Here is a 19099-nt window from a genome sequence, read left to right on the forward strand (position 1 = left end):
CTGATCAACAGATTCCACAGACAGTCCTCCTTAAGACCCGTCAGAACTGCATACAAAGATTGCTTATCTGTTCCCCACTACAAACGGGCCACCATAGGAGGCAACAGCTTCCCGGTAAAAGCTGCCAAGCTTTGGAATTCCCTGCCTCCAAACCTTAGAGTAGACTTGCCCTATCAGAACTTCCGTTCCAAGGTAGTCTCCTGGCTGAAACTGGAGACCCACTAAGACAAGGTAGTGCCCAGTGCTACACGCACACATTGTAACCACGTGTGCCTTCTTGCTTACCTGTATATAACGGCCTGCTGGCTTTACTGCTGATTTGTATATAACATTTGTGTACCTTATTTTTGTATTATGTATATTCTTCGTGTACTGTAACCAAGCTTTGAAAATTCTTGTAAAGGCTGCGCCCTGATACCCCCGGGTACGCTCGCGCATTATAAATAATAAAAACAAACAAACAAACAAACAAATGGCTGGGTGATATACCGACATTTCAAGATGGAAGGTATTCACCAGCTGAGAGACACTTTGAGACAAGGGAACTGGTTATCCAGGATAGATTTGAAAGACACATACCTCACAGTATCTGTCCAGGCTGATTTCCGCCCATTTCTAGCATTCAGTTGGGCCAGGTGATTTTGGCGATTCAAGACAGTGCCGTTCGGGCTAGCATCAGCGCTGTGGGTATTTACCAAACTCGTGCGACCAGTGGTAGCAGCAATCAGGGAGAAAGGGATCTGCATAAATATTTATCTAGAAGACATCCTGCTGATGGCAGATGACAGAGAAAAAGACATCATGGGTAAAAGAACTTTAGCAACATTTATAACACAAGAGGAATTAACATCCTCACTTGACTTGAATTTTCTATCGGAAATTAGAAGGATACAAACATGAAATTGAGTCCAAAACAATACGAACATTTATGAGGGATAGTAAGGCAATTCATATATAGAACATCATACAGGGACTAATATATTCTGCAAACTCAGGGATTCATCTAAATCTAGTTTAGAGGTTTATAGATTTTGCAGATTATTGTAAACATGAGATTTCATATGTGTTGAAACAATTTGTGACATAACTTATGATAGAAAGTGAGCAGATTATCACTATCCTTTGTAATGTGGTGCTCTGTAGCTGTAACTTCTGCAGGGGGTGAGCGGTTCCCATTTACTATCACTCGATTTGACATTTTCAAGCAAACATCAAAAACATTTGATTTCTATTAGACATCCAACATCTTGATTAGAAACATTTGACATTGAACTTGTGACATCTCGCAGTTCGAATGGGATGCCACGTTTAAGTTACTCAACACATTACAAGTGTTCCCTTTCCCTTTTCCTTCTCCTTAGCCCTCCAATATATTGAACATATACAGACAAACACAGACAGCGCATTTAATGGTGTCACCTCATACAACACATTATCAGGCTTGTACTTTGGAGACCTATTTAATGAATTTACTTATAGTTAGCCCTAATACTTTTTGTAATCTCTAGTCGAGCCTCACACTTATGACGCTGCACATCCTAAATTGCAGGATTGGAGAGAGTTCTCAGCACCTGAAGAATGAAGTGATTCCCGAAACCCTTATTGTGTAAACAGGACAAGCTCAACTACCACAGAACAATCATTAATCTGTTATTGTACAATCTGTAGGACTTATCCTGTATGAACTCTACCCATGTAGGAGTATTGTGTACAATTGTTCTTTGAACTTTGAGAAGTATCAATTGATTCATGTTGAATTCATTTTTTATGAACTCTAATGTTGAATTAATTAATATTCACCAATGAGAGATAGGGACTGTTTGTTCTAATAGATCTCTTTATGTTCATAAACTTTGACTAATCATTTTTCTTTAAAATTGTTTTCATTTACATTTTTGAAAGTCTGAATCATTTAAGGGGGAGTCCCTTGGTTTCTTCTTTGATGTTGAGCAGGGTGCTAGTGAAGACTCGCAGGGAGGAAGCAGCTCTAACAGTGGTGGCCCTCGTTTGGAGAGCGCAAGCATGGTTTCCAAATCTGATGGAACTTTCCAAGGATTTCCAGTGGATTCTCACATCAGGAGAGCACCTGCTCATGAACCCAGCTGAGTCGTTTCACCCTCTGAGAGTGAAGGGAGTTCTTTCCCGGATGGCGTGCAAGTCCTCAAACCAGCACTTATGTCTGCACTCACCCTGCACTTGCCACCAGCTAGCCGTTCTTTATTTATTTTATGTTATTATTTTATTATCACATGTACTGCACTTCCCCTCCCCCCACACTTTTCTTTTCCCTCTTCCCTTGCGAGATCTGAATGACACCTGGCCTAGTAGGATTGTTGTCTGTCTTCCCTCTGTTCCACCTACCTTGCCTCGTCGCGCCTTGAAACACTTGTGTATAGGCGCGTTATAAATGTCTATCATATCATATCAGAGACTGTTGGTCACTGCCAGGCATTTCAGAACAGGGTTCTAAGCTCATTGCAGAATCATGGGCCCCCTCTCCACGAAGAAGCTATGATGTAGCATGGAGCAAATGGTAGGACCGGTGCAGAAGGAGAAGTATACATCCTGTTTCTGCCAACGTAGTAGCAGTCCTTAAATTCCTAGCCTCGCTCCGAGAGGACGATAGGGCATTCAGGACAGTGGGAGTGTATAGGTCAGCAATTTCAGCAGGGAATTCACATGTGGATGTCACGCCGCTAGGTGAGCACCCAGAAGTGGTCCGGCTCATGAAGGGAGTCCGGTTTAGAGTACCTCCAATTCCGAAGTACTCTTTACTCTGTGACGTGACAGGGGTGTTAAGTTTCCTAACTAGCTGGCCTACAAGCAGATACCTCTCTCTGGCACAGTTATCAGGTAAGCTAGCCATGTTCCTATGCTTAGTGTCATGCAGGCGAGTCTCGGACATTAAGTCCAAAACAGAGACAAGATTCACAAAAGTGAAGCAGAGCATTTGCTCAATTATTTACTTCTAGCAAAGTGCTCCTGTTCTAACCTGGCATCAGAACCTGTACCTTTGCAAATATGGAAAAACAAGCATGGATTTTCCTAAAAGAAGATCTCATCCTCAGTGTATTTGTATTTGTATTTTATTGAATTTATACAGCCCTTTAATCCAAAATGCTGTACATAAGAACTAGAAGAAATACAACAAGGATAAGATGGTAATTGAATCACAACTCGAAAACAGTATTAGGAACAATTTACATTATTGCTGATGTGAGGAGGGAGCGGAGAGGGACAAGGGATAGGGGAGAGACAATAAACAACAGGTAATAATTGAAAGATAAATAGAAACAGTGAAAGGAACAATTAACATTATTCGTAAGGAGGGAGGGGAGAGGGACAAGGGAATAAGAGGGAGTGGGAGGTACAATAATATAAGATGATGAATGAATCACAACTCGATGGACAAGGAACAGTTTACATTATTGCTGGGGAGAGGAGGGAGTGTAGAGTGACAAAGGAAAGGGGGGGGAGGAGGGATGAGAGGAGATGTCAGCAGAGTTAGAGGGAAGCAGGAGGGTGAGAGGAAGAGGAAAGGGAAGAATAAGATTAGGTAAGAGCAGGAGGTAGTATAAGAGGGAAGTGGGGGGGAGGAAAGGGTGTAGAGGTGGAGAAGTTGAAGGTAAGGCAAGGGCGTAGAGAAGTGGAAGAGGGGGTGAGAGGTGTTAGGGGGGAATGGAAGAGATAAGATTTTAGGGAAGAGCGAAAGGTAGGGTAGGAGGGAGAAAAGCGGATGGGTAGGGGGAGGCGGTTCCAGTGGAACGGAGCAAGGAGTTGGAAAGAGCGGAAACGGGAGGAGGCGAAGGGAGGCGGAGGAGGGGAGAGTAGGAAGAGATCAGCAGAGCGAAGAGAGCGAGAGGGGGAGTAGAGGGTAAGAAGGGAGGTAAGGTAGGGTATAGGTAAGTGTAGAATGCATTCACATTTGTAAGTTCAAGTAAACATTTTTCATTTTTTTTATTTTCCATTTGAACACTAGCAAGTTCTCTGGACAAGATTCTCAATTTTATTGGTGCAAGTGATCTCCTCCCTGGAAAACAAAAGGGGGGGCTCCAACCATATGTCAATTGGTTAACACCACTATCAAGTTATGGTGTCTATTTTGTATTAAAGCTTCAAAAGTCAGCTAAGTATCCCATAGTGGAATAGTTTACTCTGGATTTTGGTCCATGCACATATCTTGAGGCAATAGTGTTGTGCTAAAAAAACTGCTTTATTTTGCAGGTACTGCCCTCTAACTGGGCATGCATCTATCATATTCATGTTTCAGCAAATGAACAGGTTCTAGATAAAATAGTGCTTTTTGCAGTACTTCATCACACATCCAACGTCTGAATCAATGGTGTGTTAGTACTGGTTGTGTGGTAAATATTACATCATATTTAAACAATTTTGTGAAAAGCAAAAAACTTAGTGACAATGTTCACAAATAAAGATACAGTAGTGCACCCAGCGTGCACTTTGGTTAAGTAGATATTATCTCCTATTAATTGAAAGCAGGCATATACTTGTGAGCTGAATCTAAAAGAAGGTTGACACTAGTCTGATATGTATATGCTAGCTTCAAAACTGGGATTTGATAAAGTAACCAGTTGTGGGGTGGGGTTAACTATTCCCACAGAGGACCAAACCCTTGGTGTACACCAGGGGGAGTAGCCCCCTTAGAAGTTCTGGTGGATTGAAGAGCAAAGTCTATGCTTGAACCACAGGCGTTTCGGCTCCTTGGTGGAAAGACTTCATCTGGGCCTCTGGGTTTGTCTCTCTAGAGGAAAACAAAGCAGGGAAAGGGGAAAAAAAGACAGGAAGGAGTGAGATTAGACCTGAGTCTCTAAAACTCAACGTACAATGTAAAAGAAACCTAGAGAGCTGCATGGCTGGACGGCTAATGCAGCATCTGGGATACTATTAAACAATTTTTGGTGACAAACCATACTGCATCTGGTTTGTGAAACTGGAGTTCGCCAGAGACTGACCTGCTGAAGATCCTAGGGAAAGGGCTGAGGCTAGACGTGCCTAGCGGTTGAGGTGGTAGTGCTCAGGGGCATGGTAGTGCTGTTCCAAGCACAACTGATCTTACCTGTCCTCTTGCGTGGATCTCCTCCCTGGCACCACAAGAAGTAGCAGCCAAATTCACAAGGGCATCTGATTGAGCAGATCTTAGATGTGCTCACTCAGAGGCCCTTTTTTCCTTTTTGCTCATTTGGACGAATAAGGGGGAATTACTGGGCATTTTAAATTGCATCTGGAATCCACAAACCGGATGCGCTTGAAAATGCCCAGAAACAACGGTCACTCCCCTGTGCTATTTGAAAGCGACACATTGGGAGGCACAAATCATAACAGGGTGATTTATAACCGTGTCATGATTTTCTTTTGAAGTTTGACAGACGTGGGGTAAACCATGGCTGTCACACTAGCATGCTTTATTTTTAGTCACTTCACCAAGGTGGGCCCTTTAATGGCCCATCACAGTCAATAGGGCCTTCTGGGCCACCCCATGGTTTCTGGACACCAGTAATACATTGTTGTTGGTGTTAGAGCGCTCCCAACCCACATGTATGCATCTTTGCCCCACTGTCCAGCCTCTCCTGAAAGCTCAGTTCAACTTTGTGAATCTTTTTATTTATTTATTTATTTATTTATTTATTTATTGTTTGCTTTTTCGGCACTTATACAGGAATTAAATCGTGTTTAAAAGCACCCACAAGGCAACAGAGAGGAGATAAGGGATGAAAAACAAATTACAATACATAAAAATAAATATACGTACGGTGGGGAGGGGCAAACAAACCTACTATGGCTTGTGAATGTTCAGAACGTGGAAGTGCAGAAGGTAGAGGTAATGGGATAGGTGCTGGGGTGCTCATGGGTGAGCAGCGGTGAAGTGCAATGAAAGGTAAGTGCGATCCTCCGAGGATGGAGGGTGAACAGAGGCAAGTGCTGAGGATAGACAGAAGCTGAAGTGATTCGGTGTGGGAGGTCAGAGCCCCGAGTTTGCATAAGGGCCATGAACACCAATCAAGCAACTGTGAGATTAGCAGAGGAGAGAGGGAGGAAAGGAAGAGGTGAAGAGAAAGGTCTTGAGGATCTTCCAGAATTTAAAAAAGTGTTGCTCAAGATGAAGAGGGAGAGGGAGGCTGTTCCAGAGAAGGGAGCCAACTGAGGAAAGAGATAGACCATCCACCCTGTTTAGCGAAACGCTTTACACACAAGGAGTTGTTACCAGAGGATCGCAGAGGTCTAGCAGAGGAATATTTAGTAAGAAAGAGCTGCAGATAGTGTGGTCCCTGGCCCCAGACGGCCTTGTGGATGATACAGAGGGATTTGAATTTAACCTGTGAACCAACCAGGAGCCAATGGACACTTTTTAGGGCAGGAGAGATGCAGTCCCTGGGCTTGAAGCCAAGGATAAGCATTGCTGCCCTGTTCTGGATTAGCTGGAGGGGTTGCAGAGTGGGAGAAGGTAGATTCAGGAGGAGGCTATTGCAATAGTCAAGACTAGAGAGAACAAGGGCCCAGGTAGCATTGAGCCTATGGGGAAAGGTGAGAAAAGGTAGAATTCCTTTGAGAAGGAAGAGCTGAAAGTGGAACATCTTGGCAATGTCCTGAGTGTGACGGAGGAATGAGAGAGAGAGGAGTCGAAGATGACTGCAAGGTTTCTGGCTTCCGAAGTGGGAACAGGGGGAGAGTCCATGGAAGGAGGCCACAGTGAAGGGAAGAATTCCTGGCAGGGGTCCCAATAGGGAGGATCTCTGTTTTGATGGCATTAAGGCAGAGATCATTGGAAGTGCACCAGAACTGGATGGCGGACAGGCATTTGGGGATGATGGAAGGTATAAGGGGGTCAGAATGAAGTTTGAAGAAGAGTTGCGTGTCATCAGCATAACACTGGAAGTTAGAGGAGAAGGAGGAGATGAGGCGTGCCAGCAGAGTAAGTAGATGTTAAAAAGCCAAGGCGACAAATAGAGCCCTGGGGGATGCCACAGGTGGAGAAGGTGGAAGGAGAGGAGAAGGTGCCCAGGATGACTTGGGAGGATGGCCAGTTAGGAAAGAGGTCAGCCAGTCCAGTGCCCGCTCCGAGATACAGTGGGTGTCATGGAGCCTTTGTATAAGGATGGAGTGGTTGACTGTGTCAAATGCAGAGGAGAGATCAAGAAGGATGAGGACAGCAGGGGAATTGGAGTCCAGGGATGCAAGTAGTTCTTCACAGGTGGTCAGAAGAGCAGTTTCTGTGCGTCTGGATGCTCGGAATCCAGATTGATGGCGATGGAGACCGCCAACAAGTTCAGTATGGGAGTTCAGTTGGGATAGGGCCAACTTCTCCAGCAATTTGCCCAAGAAAGGGGGTGATAGAGATGGGGCGTTAGTTGGCTGGTCAGGAGGTGTCTGCTGATGTTTTTTTTTTTTTTAGAAGGTGGCACACAAGCGAGTGAGGGGGCGAGAGAGTAAATGTTGTCCTTGATGGTTCTGGATGAGCAAGGAGAAACCTGTTTGGAAGAGACCTTCATGGAGCAGACATCTGTGGTGACCTCTTCCGGAGAGACAGGGGTGAAGGAGGAGACTGGGGAAGGAGGAGGGTGAGTGGCCAGTGAGTGGCCAAGGGAGGCAGGGGGTGAGGGATGGGTTAGGAGAGTGATTGACAAGGCTTTTCCGGTTGTCCTGGGTGTTAGGGGTGATGTGAGTGGCGAGTGCGTTGCAGAGGGCCTGAGAAAGAGTAGGGGAGGAGGATACTGTGGAAGCGTTGGCAAGTTCTTTGCAGATTCTGAAAAGTTCAGCTGTGTTGTTTGCAGCCCCAGATACCCGTGCCTGAATGTGGGTCCTTTTCTTGGCACGGATATGGAGTCTGTATTGCCTTTGGAGCAGGCGGCAGGCCAGTTTGTCAGAGGGTGAGCCTGAGTTTGACACTTCCGTTCTGCAGCTCAGCACTTTCGTTTCAAGTTCGAAGTTGTGTCAAGAGTTACGCTTAGAGGTGGGTTCCAGGCAGATCCTCATGACTTGGGCAATCATGTTAAGGTTGTTGGTGGTGGATAGGTAGAAGTTGCTGAGGTCAGTGGTAGCATCTGAGTTGGGAGGGCAAGGGTGGATGAAAGTGGAGGAGAAGGCAGCAGCTGTCACTCGTTTCATCGGATGGATGTTAGTGAACAAGATTGGCAGGGTCAAAAGGCCATAGACACCCAGGTGGGAGGAGAGAACAGAGTGGTCAGACGAAGAGAGAGGTGTGACCAAGGGAGATGAGAGAGAGAGGTCGTAGTGGATGAAGGCATCCAGAGTGTGACCAGCAGAGTGGGTTGGACCAGAAGGGAGAATGGAGAGAGATAGAGAGGTGCAGAGGTCAGTGAAGAGAGTGGATGCTGAGCCCAGGTCGTCCAATTGGATGTTAGTCACAAAAGAGCAGCAGGTTAGAGGTGGTTGAGAGTAAGGAGGAGCAGAAGTCAGCCCATTCAGAGAGAAACAGGGAGGTAGCGCCTGGAGGCCGGTAAATGGTAGCAATGGTCAGGGTGGAAGAGGCAGAGATAACACATTTTCATACCAGGCTCTCAAAGGATGAGTAGAGTTTAGTGGGTAAGATGAAAGAAGGTACCCACTTGTGGAAGATTAAGGCAACCCCAACGCCAGCACGGTGAGGTCGAGGTTTGGAAATGATCTTAAAGCCGTCAGTTAGGAGGGAGCCAAAGGCATTGAATGAGCTGGCATTGAAACAAGTCTCAGTGAGTGCGAGAATATCAAGGTCAGTGTCTTCAAGAAGGAGACAGATGTCAGCAAAATGTTTGTTGGCTGAACAGGTGTTGAGAGTCGCCCTGTGGAGACGATCTCTGCCTTTGAAGTTTTTCTGAGGTGGAGTACGGGCGTGGTACTTCAGTCAGAGGAGGAGGGACAGAGAGAGTGGTGGGGGAGCGGTAGGAGAAGGAAGGAAGTTAGTGAGAGACGGCAGGATCCGGTCAAAAAGAAGGAGGTTGGCTTGAGGACTCTGAATCTGGATGGTGCAAGTGTGGTAGACATTAATGCAGCAGCGAGATGAGAAGGAGCCCGGCAAGAGGACTTCCCACTTGGGCCACCATTAATGGGGGAGGATGAGAAAGGGGAGAGAGTAGAGATGAGATGAGAAGTCCATAGGTCTGAAGAGGGGACAGAGAAGAGGATGTCCATGAAGACATCTCTGGAGGATGTACTGACATAGGTGTCTGCGATGGGGAGGCCAGGATTTACACCAAGGATGTATTTTTTGTATTTTATTCATCCAGATTCTGTGAGAGAGGAAGAATAGGTGATGTAGCAATCGGAGAAAATTGGAGAGTTGGAGAGTGCCATCAGTGGGAGAGGATAGATGTGAGAGGGAAGAGGAAGAGAAAAATGTGTGTGGGAGGTTGCAATGCACAGTCCAGGCCCTAACTGACAGGCGGACTAGTAGTGAAGGAGGGAACGAAACAATGAAGAGCAATATATGTGGTGCAGCAATCGGAGTTTCATAAAAAGGGAATACAATGAAAAGCACCACACGTGGGTGCGAGACGTGCCAGCACAGTGTGCACAGGGATGCAAGAGGTAAGGATGAGAACACAGCAAGTGATGTATTTAGCACACAGGGAGCAATGTCATGACGAGATAGTTCAAGGAGAAGCAGTCAGGAACGGCAAACATACGGTGCAAGAGGTATCTGGAGGAGGCAAGCGGAGAGTTCAGCCATCACTCACGTTTTATCTGGGAGACATCGGACATGGACCAAGTTCAGTAGCAGGTGACTTGAGATGTTTTGGAAGCAGCGCAAATGAAACAAGCACATTCTCTGCTTTTGAAAAAAAAAATCTGGCCCTCTCTATAATTTACTGAATTATATACATTTGCATGATCAATTTACACGATGCATAATTATAGTAGATTTCACAAACCTGTAAGTGTAGATTACACTAGGAGGGTTCGATGTGTTAAAATGGCAGCAAAAGTGGCTGGGGTTACAAAATATCACGGCAAAAAGGCAGTGGTTTTGCCGCCGCAGTCCATGTAAAGGATGCTGGGGACACCCCTGCAACCGTCAAACCCATTTTACCATTTAAGGGGACCGGGGGACACCCCCGCAACCCCTGCTCCCCTTAAATGGTATAATGGGGTACACCTTTACCTAGTCAAACCACAGCATTTTTGCTGCGATTTTTTATACAGGCGTCATTTTTGCCGTGATTTTATCACTGCATACCACCAGGGGTGAGTTACAAAATTTTCCCTGAACCTTTTTAATTGTCCACAAGCTTTTTTGGTTCCTACACTTCCCTTTTTAAGTTAAATGTTTCTTGCTGCGGAGAATTGTAGCATGACTACATCTAAATGTTCATTTTAAAACTGACAACCGGGTTATTACTTCTTTAATGTTACAGTTGATAGATTGTATGCTGCTCATAATGTGTGGGAAATGTATAGCTTGAACTGAATGTTATAGATGACTAACTAGTCCTTCCTATATTAGAAGTTTTACACCAGATTCAGGCTGACGTTGAGGTAAATAGCAGGCACCGAGAAGCAGAGCTCTATCGCCAGGAAATGGCCCTTAGGCCCAAATGGAAAGGACAGAGCGAAGCCATGGCCTTAACGTTGACCATGATCCTTTATTGGCCGGTAAAGCTCCCCTCCCAGGTACATATGGCTAATAGCACCCCAGGCATGCAAGCCGGGGGTGCTAATATGTTTTTAAAGGAATTTGGCTATGTGTGGCAAATTCCCTTAAGAAAATAAGTACAAACAAAGATGGCCACCACGGACATAGAACAGGACTCCCTGTTTTGTGTTGATGGGGTTGATAGTGGTGACACAGCCAGGTCCGGCAAGGGACGAAACCGCCACTTAAAGATGGGCTAGAGGGTGGGGTAACATGGTATATGGGAGCTGCGGAATGGGTCGTGCGGGGGCCAGTGCAGAGCACAGTATGGCATAGAGAAAGTGGTCTGGGAGAGATGATAGGGGCCTGTCTGGAATGCATGCTCTACCATACAGTAAAGCCCGAGTTCCAGGCAGGCTTTATCCTGGCACCTCTTCTCCAGGTGCTAATAGAACTTAAGCAACTTTTAAGACGACCTGTTGCTGAGAGGTGTGATTGAAAACCTGTACCAAGTAACATAGCACAATCTGTGTCGAGACTAGGGCCTGATACATGGCATTTCTAGTGCAGTGCAAAAATACACTTTGCATGGCTCTGTGAATCAGGGTGTTTGTTGGCAGTGCAAGGTTACTTTTCACCGGGCTTTAAAAGTTCCATGAACTAGGCGGAAAAGTACTGGCTGCAAAATTCAGGATGGCATGCTAATACTTACCGTAGGAGGGCGGGGCCGCATGTCTGGCTGCAATTTACACCTGCCTACGCACCTTGTTAGGACAACTGTGTGGGTTCGAGAATATTCCGAATTTCAATATTCCAAAGGAATTTCACAAAGTAGATGTAAGAGTAGAGGTACACAGAACGCTTAATAGCACAACCGATGCAATCACTCCTCGCCGGACATTCGCTGTGTCTAATGTACATTCTGGTTGTTTTGCGCTGTAGCCTCTGAAGATCTTCGGCCGCAGGACCGGTACCATGGGATATACTTCGCCATGCTTCTGGCTGGTGTTGGGTTTCTCCTTCCTTATAACAGCTTCATCACAGATGTGGATTACCTGCACGAGAAGTACCCAGGTAGGTGTGTGTGTGTGTGTGTGTGTGTGTGCTAATAAACTGCGTTGAAATTCCCCATGTTTGCTTAATTTTCCATTAAGGGGATTGTCAATGTAGAGGTCTGCAGTGCCAGGTTTGTGGGAATCAGCTGCAGATTAAACTCAGCTAGTCACAATTCTCTATTATACAGAATCCAGACACATTAGCATTTCCTTCTCGCACTCTCCCACTCCAGTGTTGGAGCCAGGTGCTCTGTTGACATGTCTTCATAACAATTTTATAACGAATGCACATATAACGAAAATGTTATAACAACAAACAACCTTTCTTTTCTTTTTTTGGGGGGGCCCCGAGACTCCGATTTGCCACTCCTAAAAACACACCCCAACCGTTTCCCCACTAGATTGAACCTTTTACCCCATCCCACATACATTTTCATTATGTTTTTCGTTATATATTAATTCTACATAAAATGTTCGTTATAAATACTGCATACCAGCTGCTCCATTATCCCAAGCTGGCCGGTCTATTGCAGCCTAGTATTGCTATGCAGCCCTGGGTGAACGCATGCGTCCAAAGAGTGACTCGGGTAACTGTGATATGCTTGAATCTTGTTAACGTTGGGTGATTTGGTTTTAAGTTTGCTCAGTGCTTAATTTGGAAAAAGAAATAAGTGCCAGGGCCCAAATATTTTCGAGCACTCCTTACCTGGCTGTGTAGCAGCTGTGCGACCATCGAGACCTGATCAGAGGTATTGATGGCCGCACAGCTTCTACACAGCCTCCTTAACCAAGGAACATAAAACTTCACCATCCAATCCGCCTTGATAAAGACCTTCTGGTAGAAACACGTGTCGGCTTTCTCCATGTGATTGGCACTACATGTGCTCTAAAAACGTTGTCAACTTAATGCTAATTAAAACAACACTGCACTTAAAACCAAGTAGTAAAACTCATCATTTGCTTGTGCTAGATGCACTACCTTATCTGGTGATAACTATTGGAATCCAGCGCCATCACAGATGGGGTTCCCATCCTTTTCCTAATTCTCACCATATGGGACGTTTGGACCATAGTCCCGCAGGAACCCAGGACTTAGCAGCAGGACGCACTTCAGAACACGGAACAAGATCAGCACAGGGATCCATCTTTCCTTTAATGCTCTTAACCCTACTTCCCTGATTCCACTGTGTCCTATGGCAGAATGTTTCTCCCTACCTGAGAAGGAAGCTCTTCGGGAATATTTGGAATGCAATCTCCAGAACGGGCTGTTTCGGGAATCTAAGTCTGCAGCAAGAGCGTATTTGTTCTTTCTTCCTTCCGAAGAAGGACTCCAAAGAGGTAAGGCCCTTCATCGACTACCGCAGACTCAACAGCATGACCATTCGAGACCAATGCCACATGCCCCTTATAAAGAACGTTCTAGAAACAGTTCAAGGAGCCAAATTCTTCACCAAATTGGACCTGAGAAGGGCCTATCATCTCCTGTGCATTAGGCAAGAAGATGAATGAAAAACTGCTTTTAGAACTGCCCTGGGTCATGCCGAGTATCAGGTGTGATGCTGTTCTGTTTAGTCAATGCCCCTGCAATCTTTCAAAGGTTCATGGACAAGATCTTTGCTGATATCCTGTTTAATTTGGTGGTGGTATATCCTGATGATATCCTCATGTCTTCATCCTTCAAGGACAAACACATACAACATGTTACGGAAGTCCTACTTCGCCTTCACCAACATCAGCTATTGTGTTTGAACCCACTTCCGTCACCTACCTAGGATTCATCCTTACCGAAGAAGGGATAAAGATGGATCCCAAGAAGACCAAGGCGATATTCCAGTGGCCTGAACCAAGATCAGTTTAGGACATACAACGTTTTTTGGGGCTACTAATATTCATTATAAGTTCATACACAATTTTTTCAGAAATCATTCTTCCAATCACAGCCCTGCTAAAAAAAGGTGTACAATTCGACTGGAATGCTAAAGCAAAAATAGCCTTTCAAGAACTGAAATATTCCTTTTGTTTGGTCCCCATTCTCATACAACCAGACCAGACGGCACCTTTCATTGTTGAGACAGATGCATTCGGAGGTGCCTTAGGTGCTGTACTTCTACAAGTAGGACCAGAGAAATTGGAACACCCAGTGGCCTACTATTCCCGCACACTAACACTGAGCGAGATAAATTATTCTGTTCTCGAAAAAGAACTACTCGTATTCCACCAGATATGTGTGGAATGGTGGCATCTGCTACAAGGAGCTTCAAATCCTTTCGAAGTGAACACAAATCACCTCAATCTTTGAGTCCTCCAGCTGATAGAGTGCCGTAATTCTCAACATGCCAGGTGGGCGTACTATTTCTCTCAATTTGACTTTGTGGTGACGTATATACCCGGAAGAGAAAACATTCTATCAGATGCCCTGTCCCAAAGTATCAGAGAAAGCACTGGAAGATACAGGGGTAACGGAAAGATTCTTGCCAGGAAAAACTTCATTGGAGAGATCAAAATGTTTCTGCAAGACGTGAAAGAGCCTCCAGAGAGAATTATGTTCATCAACCTTCCAACTCTCTACTAACTCTTTGTACCGATCAAGGCCTATTGTTCCAAGGGAAGAGGCTGTTTGTGCCAACAACCGATCTACAAACACTGGTTATGTCCTGGTGTCATGACGACAAGGCAACAGACAACAGACCACAAGGGAATCACTGCCACCTTGGAGCTTACATCCCGTTCCTTCTGGTGGCCTTCCATCAAGAAGGATGTGTGGAACTATGTGGCATCCGGCCCCTGCTGTGCACAAAACAAATACATCACTGCCAAACCCTTGGGACTCTTACAACAGCATCCACCCCCTATGGGTCCATAGCACAACATCTCAACTGACTTTATTGTTGACCTACCTCCATCTAATGGACACACAGCCATAATGGTCACGATAGACTAGTTCAGCAAGTTAGCCCATTTTACACCCTTAGTAGGAATTCCTACAGCTCCCCAGATGGCATCAGGTTTTCTCTGAGACATTGTCAGGCTACATGGCTTACCTTGCACACTGATTTCCGACAGAGGTACAGAATTCACCTCCGCCTTCTGGCACCCTCAAAGCAAAGGCCAGACTGAAAGGCTCAAAGCTACACTGGAGCAATACCTCTGATGTTTCAGCAGTAAAGAACAGGACGACTGGTATGACTTACTGCCCATGGCAGAGTTCACCTATAAAAATGAAACACACACAGCCACTGGAATGAGTCCTTTCTTTTGTAGTTATGCATTTTACACCAAGCATCTCCCCACAACAGCCCTTCCACCTTCCAAGGTGCCTTCCGTTGACTCTCTTTTGTCTACATTGTCAAAAGCACACAAAGAGGCCTAGCAAAACCTTAAAAGAAGCAAGAGTGCCTACAAAGTCTATGCTGACCGAAGCAGAAGGGAGACTCCTTCCTGGGACATAGGATCGAAGGTATGGTTATCTACCAGATACCTTCCCAGATGGGTACGTCCAACAAAATGTTACCCCTATATCTGGGACCATTCAAAATCGAAACTAAGATCAATCCAGTGGCATATAGATTTGATTTTGTCTACCTAGAAACCTAAGACACATCCATCCAGTTTTTCAGTCCTCTTTGTGGAAACCCTATCTTCCGGATCAATATTCTCGCAAGAAGAAGAACTCCACAGTGGAATATAAAGAAGCACCAGAGGTGTACAGCATGTTCCAGATCATTGATTTCCATTACAAACATGAGATACTACACTATCCGGTACATTGGAAGGGTTATACGGAAGCCGAGAGAACATGGGAGCCCATGCGTAACATACACGCACCCCGTCCAGTAAGACAGTTCCACCGCTGATGTCCAGGTAAACCTGGAGGACCCCGCATAATCTGGGGGTATGCTGTCATGTCCAAACGCTGGAGCATCTGGAGACACTGGTGGCAATCCTAACTGCTCCATCACATTCCTCCATATGTTTACCGAGCGGTCTAGTGTTTTCCAGGATGGCACCCGCTGCTTTCTTCTACGCGGCCGTAGTTCCCTTCCTCGCATTGCAACCCTTGCTGCTCGTCTGGGCAAGATGCTATTCGTGTTTATCCCACGCTCTCTAAGGATTCCTTGCCTTAGCCCCCACTGGCTTCCCTTTCTCTCCTCTCTGCTTCCCTGTTCTCCCCTAGCTTCTGCTGCTCTGGGTTCCTTGACAACTTTCCACCCCTCCAACTCCATACCATCGTCCAGCCAGCCAATCAACCTTCTACTGTTCGGTTGGTGTGCTCATCGAAGAGGGTTATTGGAATAATGAAGTGTACATCAGGAGGAACTTTCAGTCCCTCTCTGTGTTTTTTTGTTCCACAACCAAGTACGATGGCCTCGGGCAGAGACTGTCCTTATCTCTTCACTAAGAAGACAGCTCGCAGTCCGAAGGAAAAGAAGAGGAAGGAACGGTCCAGAAGGGCAGCCCCGAAGACATGGGTGAGGAGCCTGAGGGGTCTTCCGAGAGTTCTGAGAACATCATCCCTCTCCCCGGTCGCCCTGCTACTGCCCGTTCCCTTCCCTCGCTTCCTCTCACTTACCTGTAGGTTTTGCGGCAGTGCTGCACAGCTTCTCTCATGCCTTCGGACCACCATGAAAATGGAAGAGGGGTTCCACGCAGAGAAGTGCTCCCATTTCCATGGTGGCTATGTTGGGTGAGTATTTCTCTTAAACCACTCACTGCAACCAGCTGCTTCAAACAAATGCATTGCTATTAGCACGAACGGTGCTAATAGCAATCATGACCCGCTCCCCAGCTGTATCAGGTGTTAACATCCCAGGGGCTCTTGTTAATCTTCTGGGCATAACTCAGACCTTGGCCGTTACCAACTGGTACAGCCATGGAAGCCCGCAATTATTGTTTAATTAGCACCCAGAGCAGGCACAGCAACCAATCCGATTGATTGTATCATGGGCTAAATCTCATGGTCCAAGCTAGTAGTCTGAGCAAGCATACTGCTGCTCGCAACTGCCCACCATCTTACCTCTCTCTTCCGGTGTCCCCGCTGCTGCCTCCTCTCCCTCCCTACCTCCCACTTACTTTTAGGTGTCTATTGCTTAAGTATATCAATTTGATTTTGTGACCTCACAATTATAAATTGGCATAGTTCTCAAAGGCAATGTGTGCTTGTTTAGATGTTGATGATAATTTATGTTCAGAAGAGTGTCTTCTGCGAGTGTTGAGCATTGTGTGTTGTCGGGGTTCACGCGGAGACACGACTAGTTACGCAATCACTCAATTTTCATATGAATTTGTAAATCCAATTGCATTAAAGGATCCCCTCTTGGGTCAGCTATCGTGAGATAGAAACTGACATGCCTTTCAGTTTTCGCTCTTTGTGAGAGGTATGCTTATTAGGTTTCATTTTCTGTTATGTTGACTCGTGCTGTGCACTGCTACCACCCAGGGGTAGTCTCCAGGTGCTCTTTTAGCCATCATGAGCGCTTCACAGTAAAGTAATGATGAAGAGAGGATCAGGAATAGGTCAAATGTCACTTCCTGGTGAAGCAAAGTTTGATCAATTAGATGGCGGTTAATTCTACCTTAACTGTGCTAGTAGCATTACATATTGTGAAGCTTATGGTTACTCCAAAGTAATGCAAGCATTTCTCACTTCAAAAATTAAGCTTTGAGAGTCATTCAAAATATGAGCAGCATATTATTGTGATTTTCTTTAATATAATCATGCTTATCAAACGAGGGTTCCTCTTGGCAGCACTTTGATTATCGGTACTGCTTGACTTGTGTCCGTGCCTTAAGAGTTCTCAGCTGTCAGTGCCTTAGGCAGTCTCTGCTGGACTAAGGAAATGCACTTTATCTCGGCCTCCCCAATCATTGGGGGTCATTCCGAGTTTGGAAGTAACCATGGTGCTATTAGCGCCATGGCTGCCTCCAAGCTCGGGTCCGGGTCGGGGTAGTCAGAATGGGGACTTACCGGGCCATTCCAACCTTGGAGGACCCGGTAAGTCCCCATTCTGAAAGCCATTCCCCATTCCCATTCGAGCCCCCATAGGGCTTAATGGCAATGGGTAAGGCGCTAATAACGGGCCCGCAATTTAGCTCCCTGGTCCCTTAACGGGTCCTGCTAAGGGCGGCTGGTAAAATCAGCCGGCCCTGGTGGGACCCGATAAGGGACCTCGGAATGCAGCGGTAGGGGGTTAGCGGCACCGGAATCCTTACCGGTGCCGTTAACCCCTTACCGCCAGGGTCAGAATGACCCCCATAGTCTTTTCCGATTTCACGTTATTCAGAACAGTGCTGCCCACTGTGTTGAAGACAGCATGCAGTCAGGGGTCAACCATTTGGCGAGTGCAAATTGTTAAGGTATTTAATCTCTGTCTGCTAAATGAATGTCCCTATATTGTGACTGCCCGATATAATATTGAATAGTGTTTCTTCTATGGAGCATCCAAAATGCGCCAAATATAGGGATTGTTAAAGTAACTCATGCAAACTAAGAGAGTGTTCTAAAGACAATTTTATTGTGACTTGTCTTGAAAGGTCAGAAAGTGATTCGATGTTAAAATGTATCTTTGGTTTCAAAACACACCATCTGTGAATAATTCAAATTGAGTCTCTCAAATTGTGCTTGAATAGTCCCTGTCTCATTTAGTTTTAGAAAACCACCATCTGTATTGTAAACAAAAAATTGCTTTGTGTTATTTTTCCAAATTGTCTTTGGAAGTCTTTGAGCCTCATTACACGTTTGGCGGTAGCCTTGCCGGTAAAACCGGCAGACTGCCGCCAAACTTGCGAATTTTCCCATAGGGTTCAATGGGAATGGGGAGTTTGGATGCACCGGCCCCATTCACAATGGTGCCGGTGCATCCAACATGCTCTGCTCGCAGGTGCCGTTCCGCCTGCCAGCTCCGACCTGGCATGTGAAAAGGCACCCGCGAGCAGAACTCGTAGTTTGCTGGTCCGGTAACTACGGTATCGGAAAGCTTACCGGTACCATAGTTACCGGACCAGCAAACTTGGAATGAGGCCCTTTGTCTCCTTATGGTGGTCCTCAGTGGTTTGGAATCCTGTTTGGACTCAATTCAAAAGGTTCTTGTGTCAAAGATTCTCTTTATAGCAACCTCTTTTGGTCCATTAAACTCCTTTAGATTATTTTTCATGTGTATTTATATTCAATTCAAAACTTCCTGCATCAAAGATGCTTCTATTATTGACAGCCTCTATAGCAGCCTGTTATATTCAATTCAACATTTTTTGTATCAAGAGTTCATATGTTAATAACAGCCTCTTTATGACAACCTCTTTACAACAATCTCGACACGTGTTTCCCCACTTTAACTAGAGTGGATCATCAGGCGGATTTGTTTGAGGTTTCCAGTTTGAAGGTTCCATAGAGAAAAAGTTTTGTTTTTTGCTTGTTATTGGCAAGAGTAGACCTTGGTGGAAATCAGCATTGTGGATTCAA

General features: G+C 45.6%; 1 protein-coding gene across 8 annotated transcripts in view; it reads left to right on the forward strand.

Moving 5' to 3' along the window:
• Positions 1-19099, forward strand: part of SLC29A4 (solute carrier family 29 member 4) — a 301784-nt gene that overhangs the window by 188485 nt on the left and 94200 nt on the right. For all 8 annotated transcript variants that reach the window (XM_069645524.1, XM_069645525.1, XM_069645526.1 and 5 more), the window contains one exon: positions 11531-11662. In XM_069645524.1, coding sequence (XP_069501625.1) covers positions 11531-11662 — 132 coding nt within the window. The remainder of the gene's footprint in view (positions 1-11530; positions 11663-19099) is intronic.

The sequence above is a fragment of the Ambystoma mexicanum genome, chromosome 2p, assembly GCF_040938575.1.
Source record: "Ambystoma mexicanum isolate Mex_15411 chromosome 2p, UKY_AmexF1_1, whole genome shotgun sequence".
Taxonomy (NCBI): Eukaryota; Metazoa; Chordata; class Amphibia; order Caudata; family Ambystomatidae; genus Ambystoma; species Ambystoma mexicanum.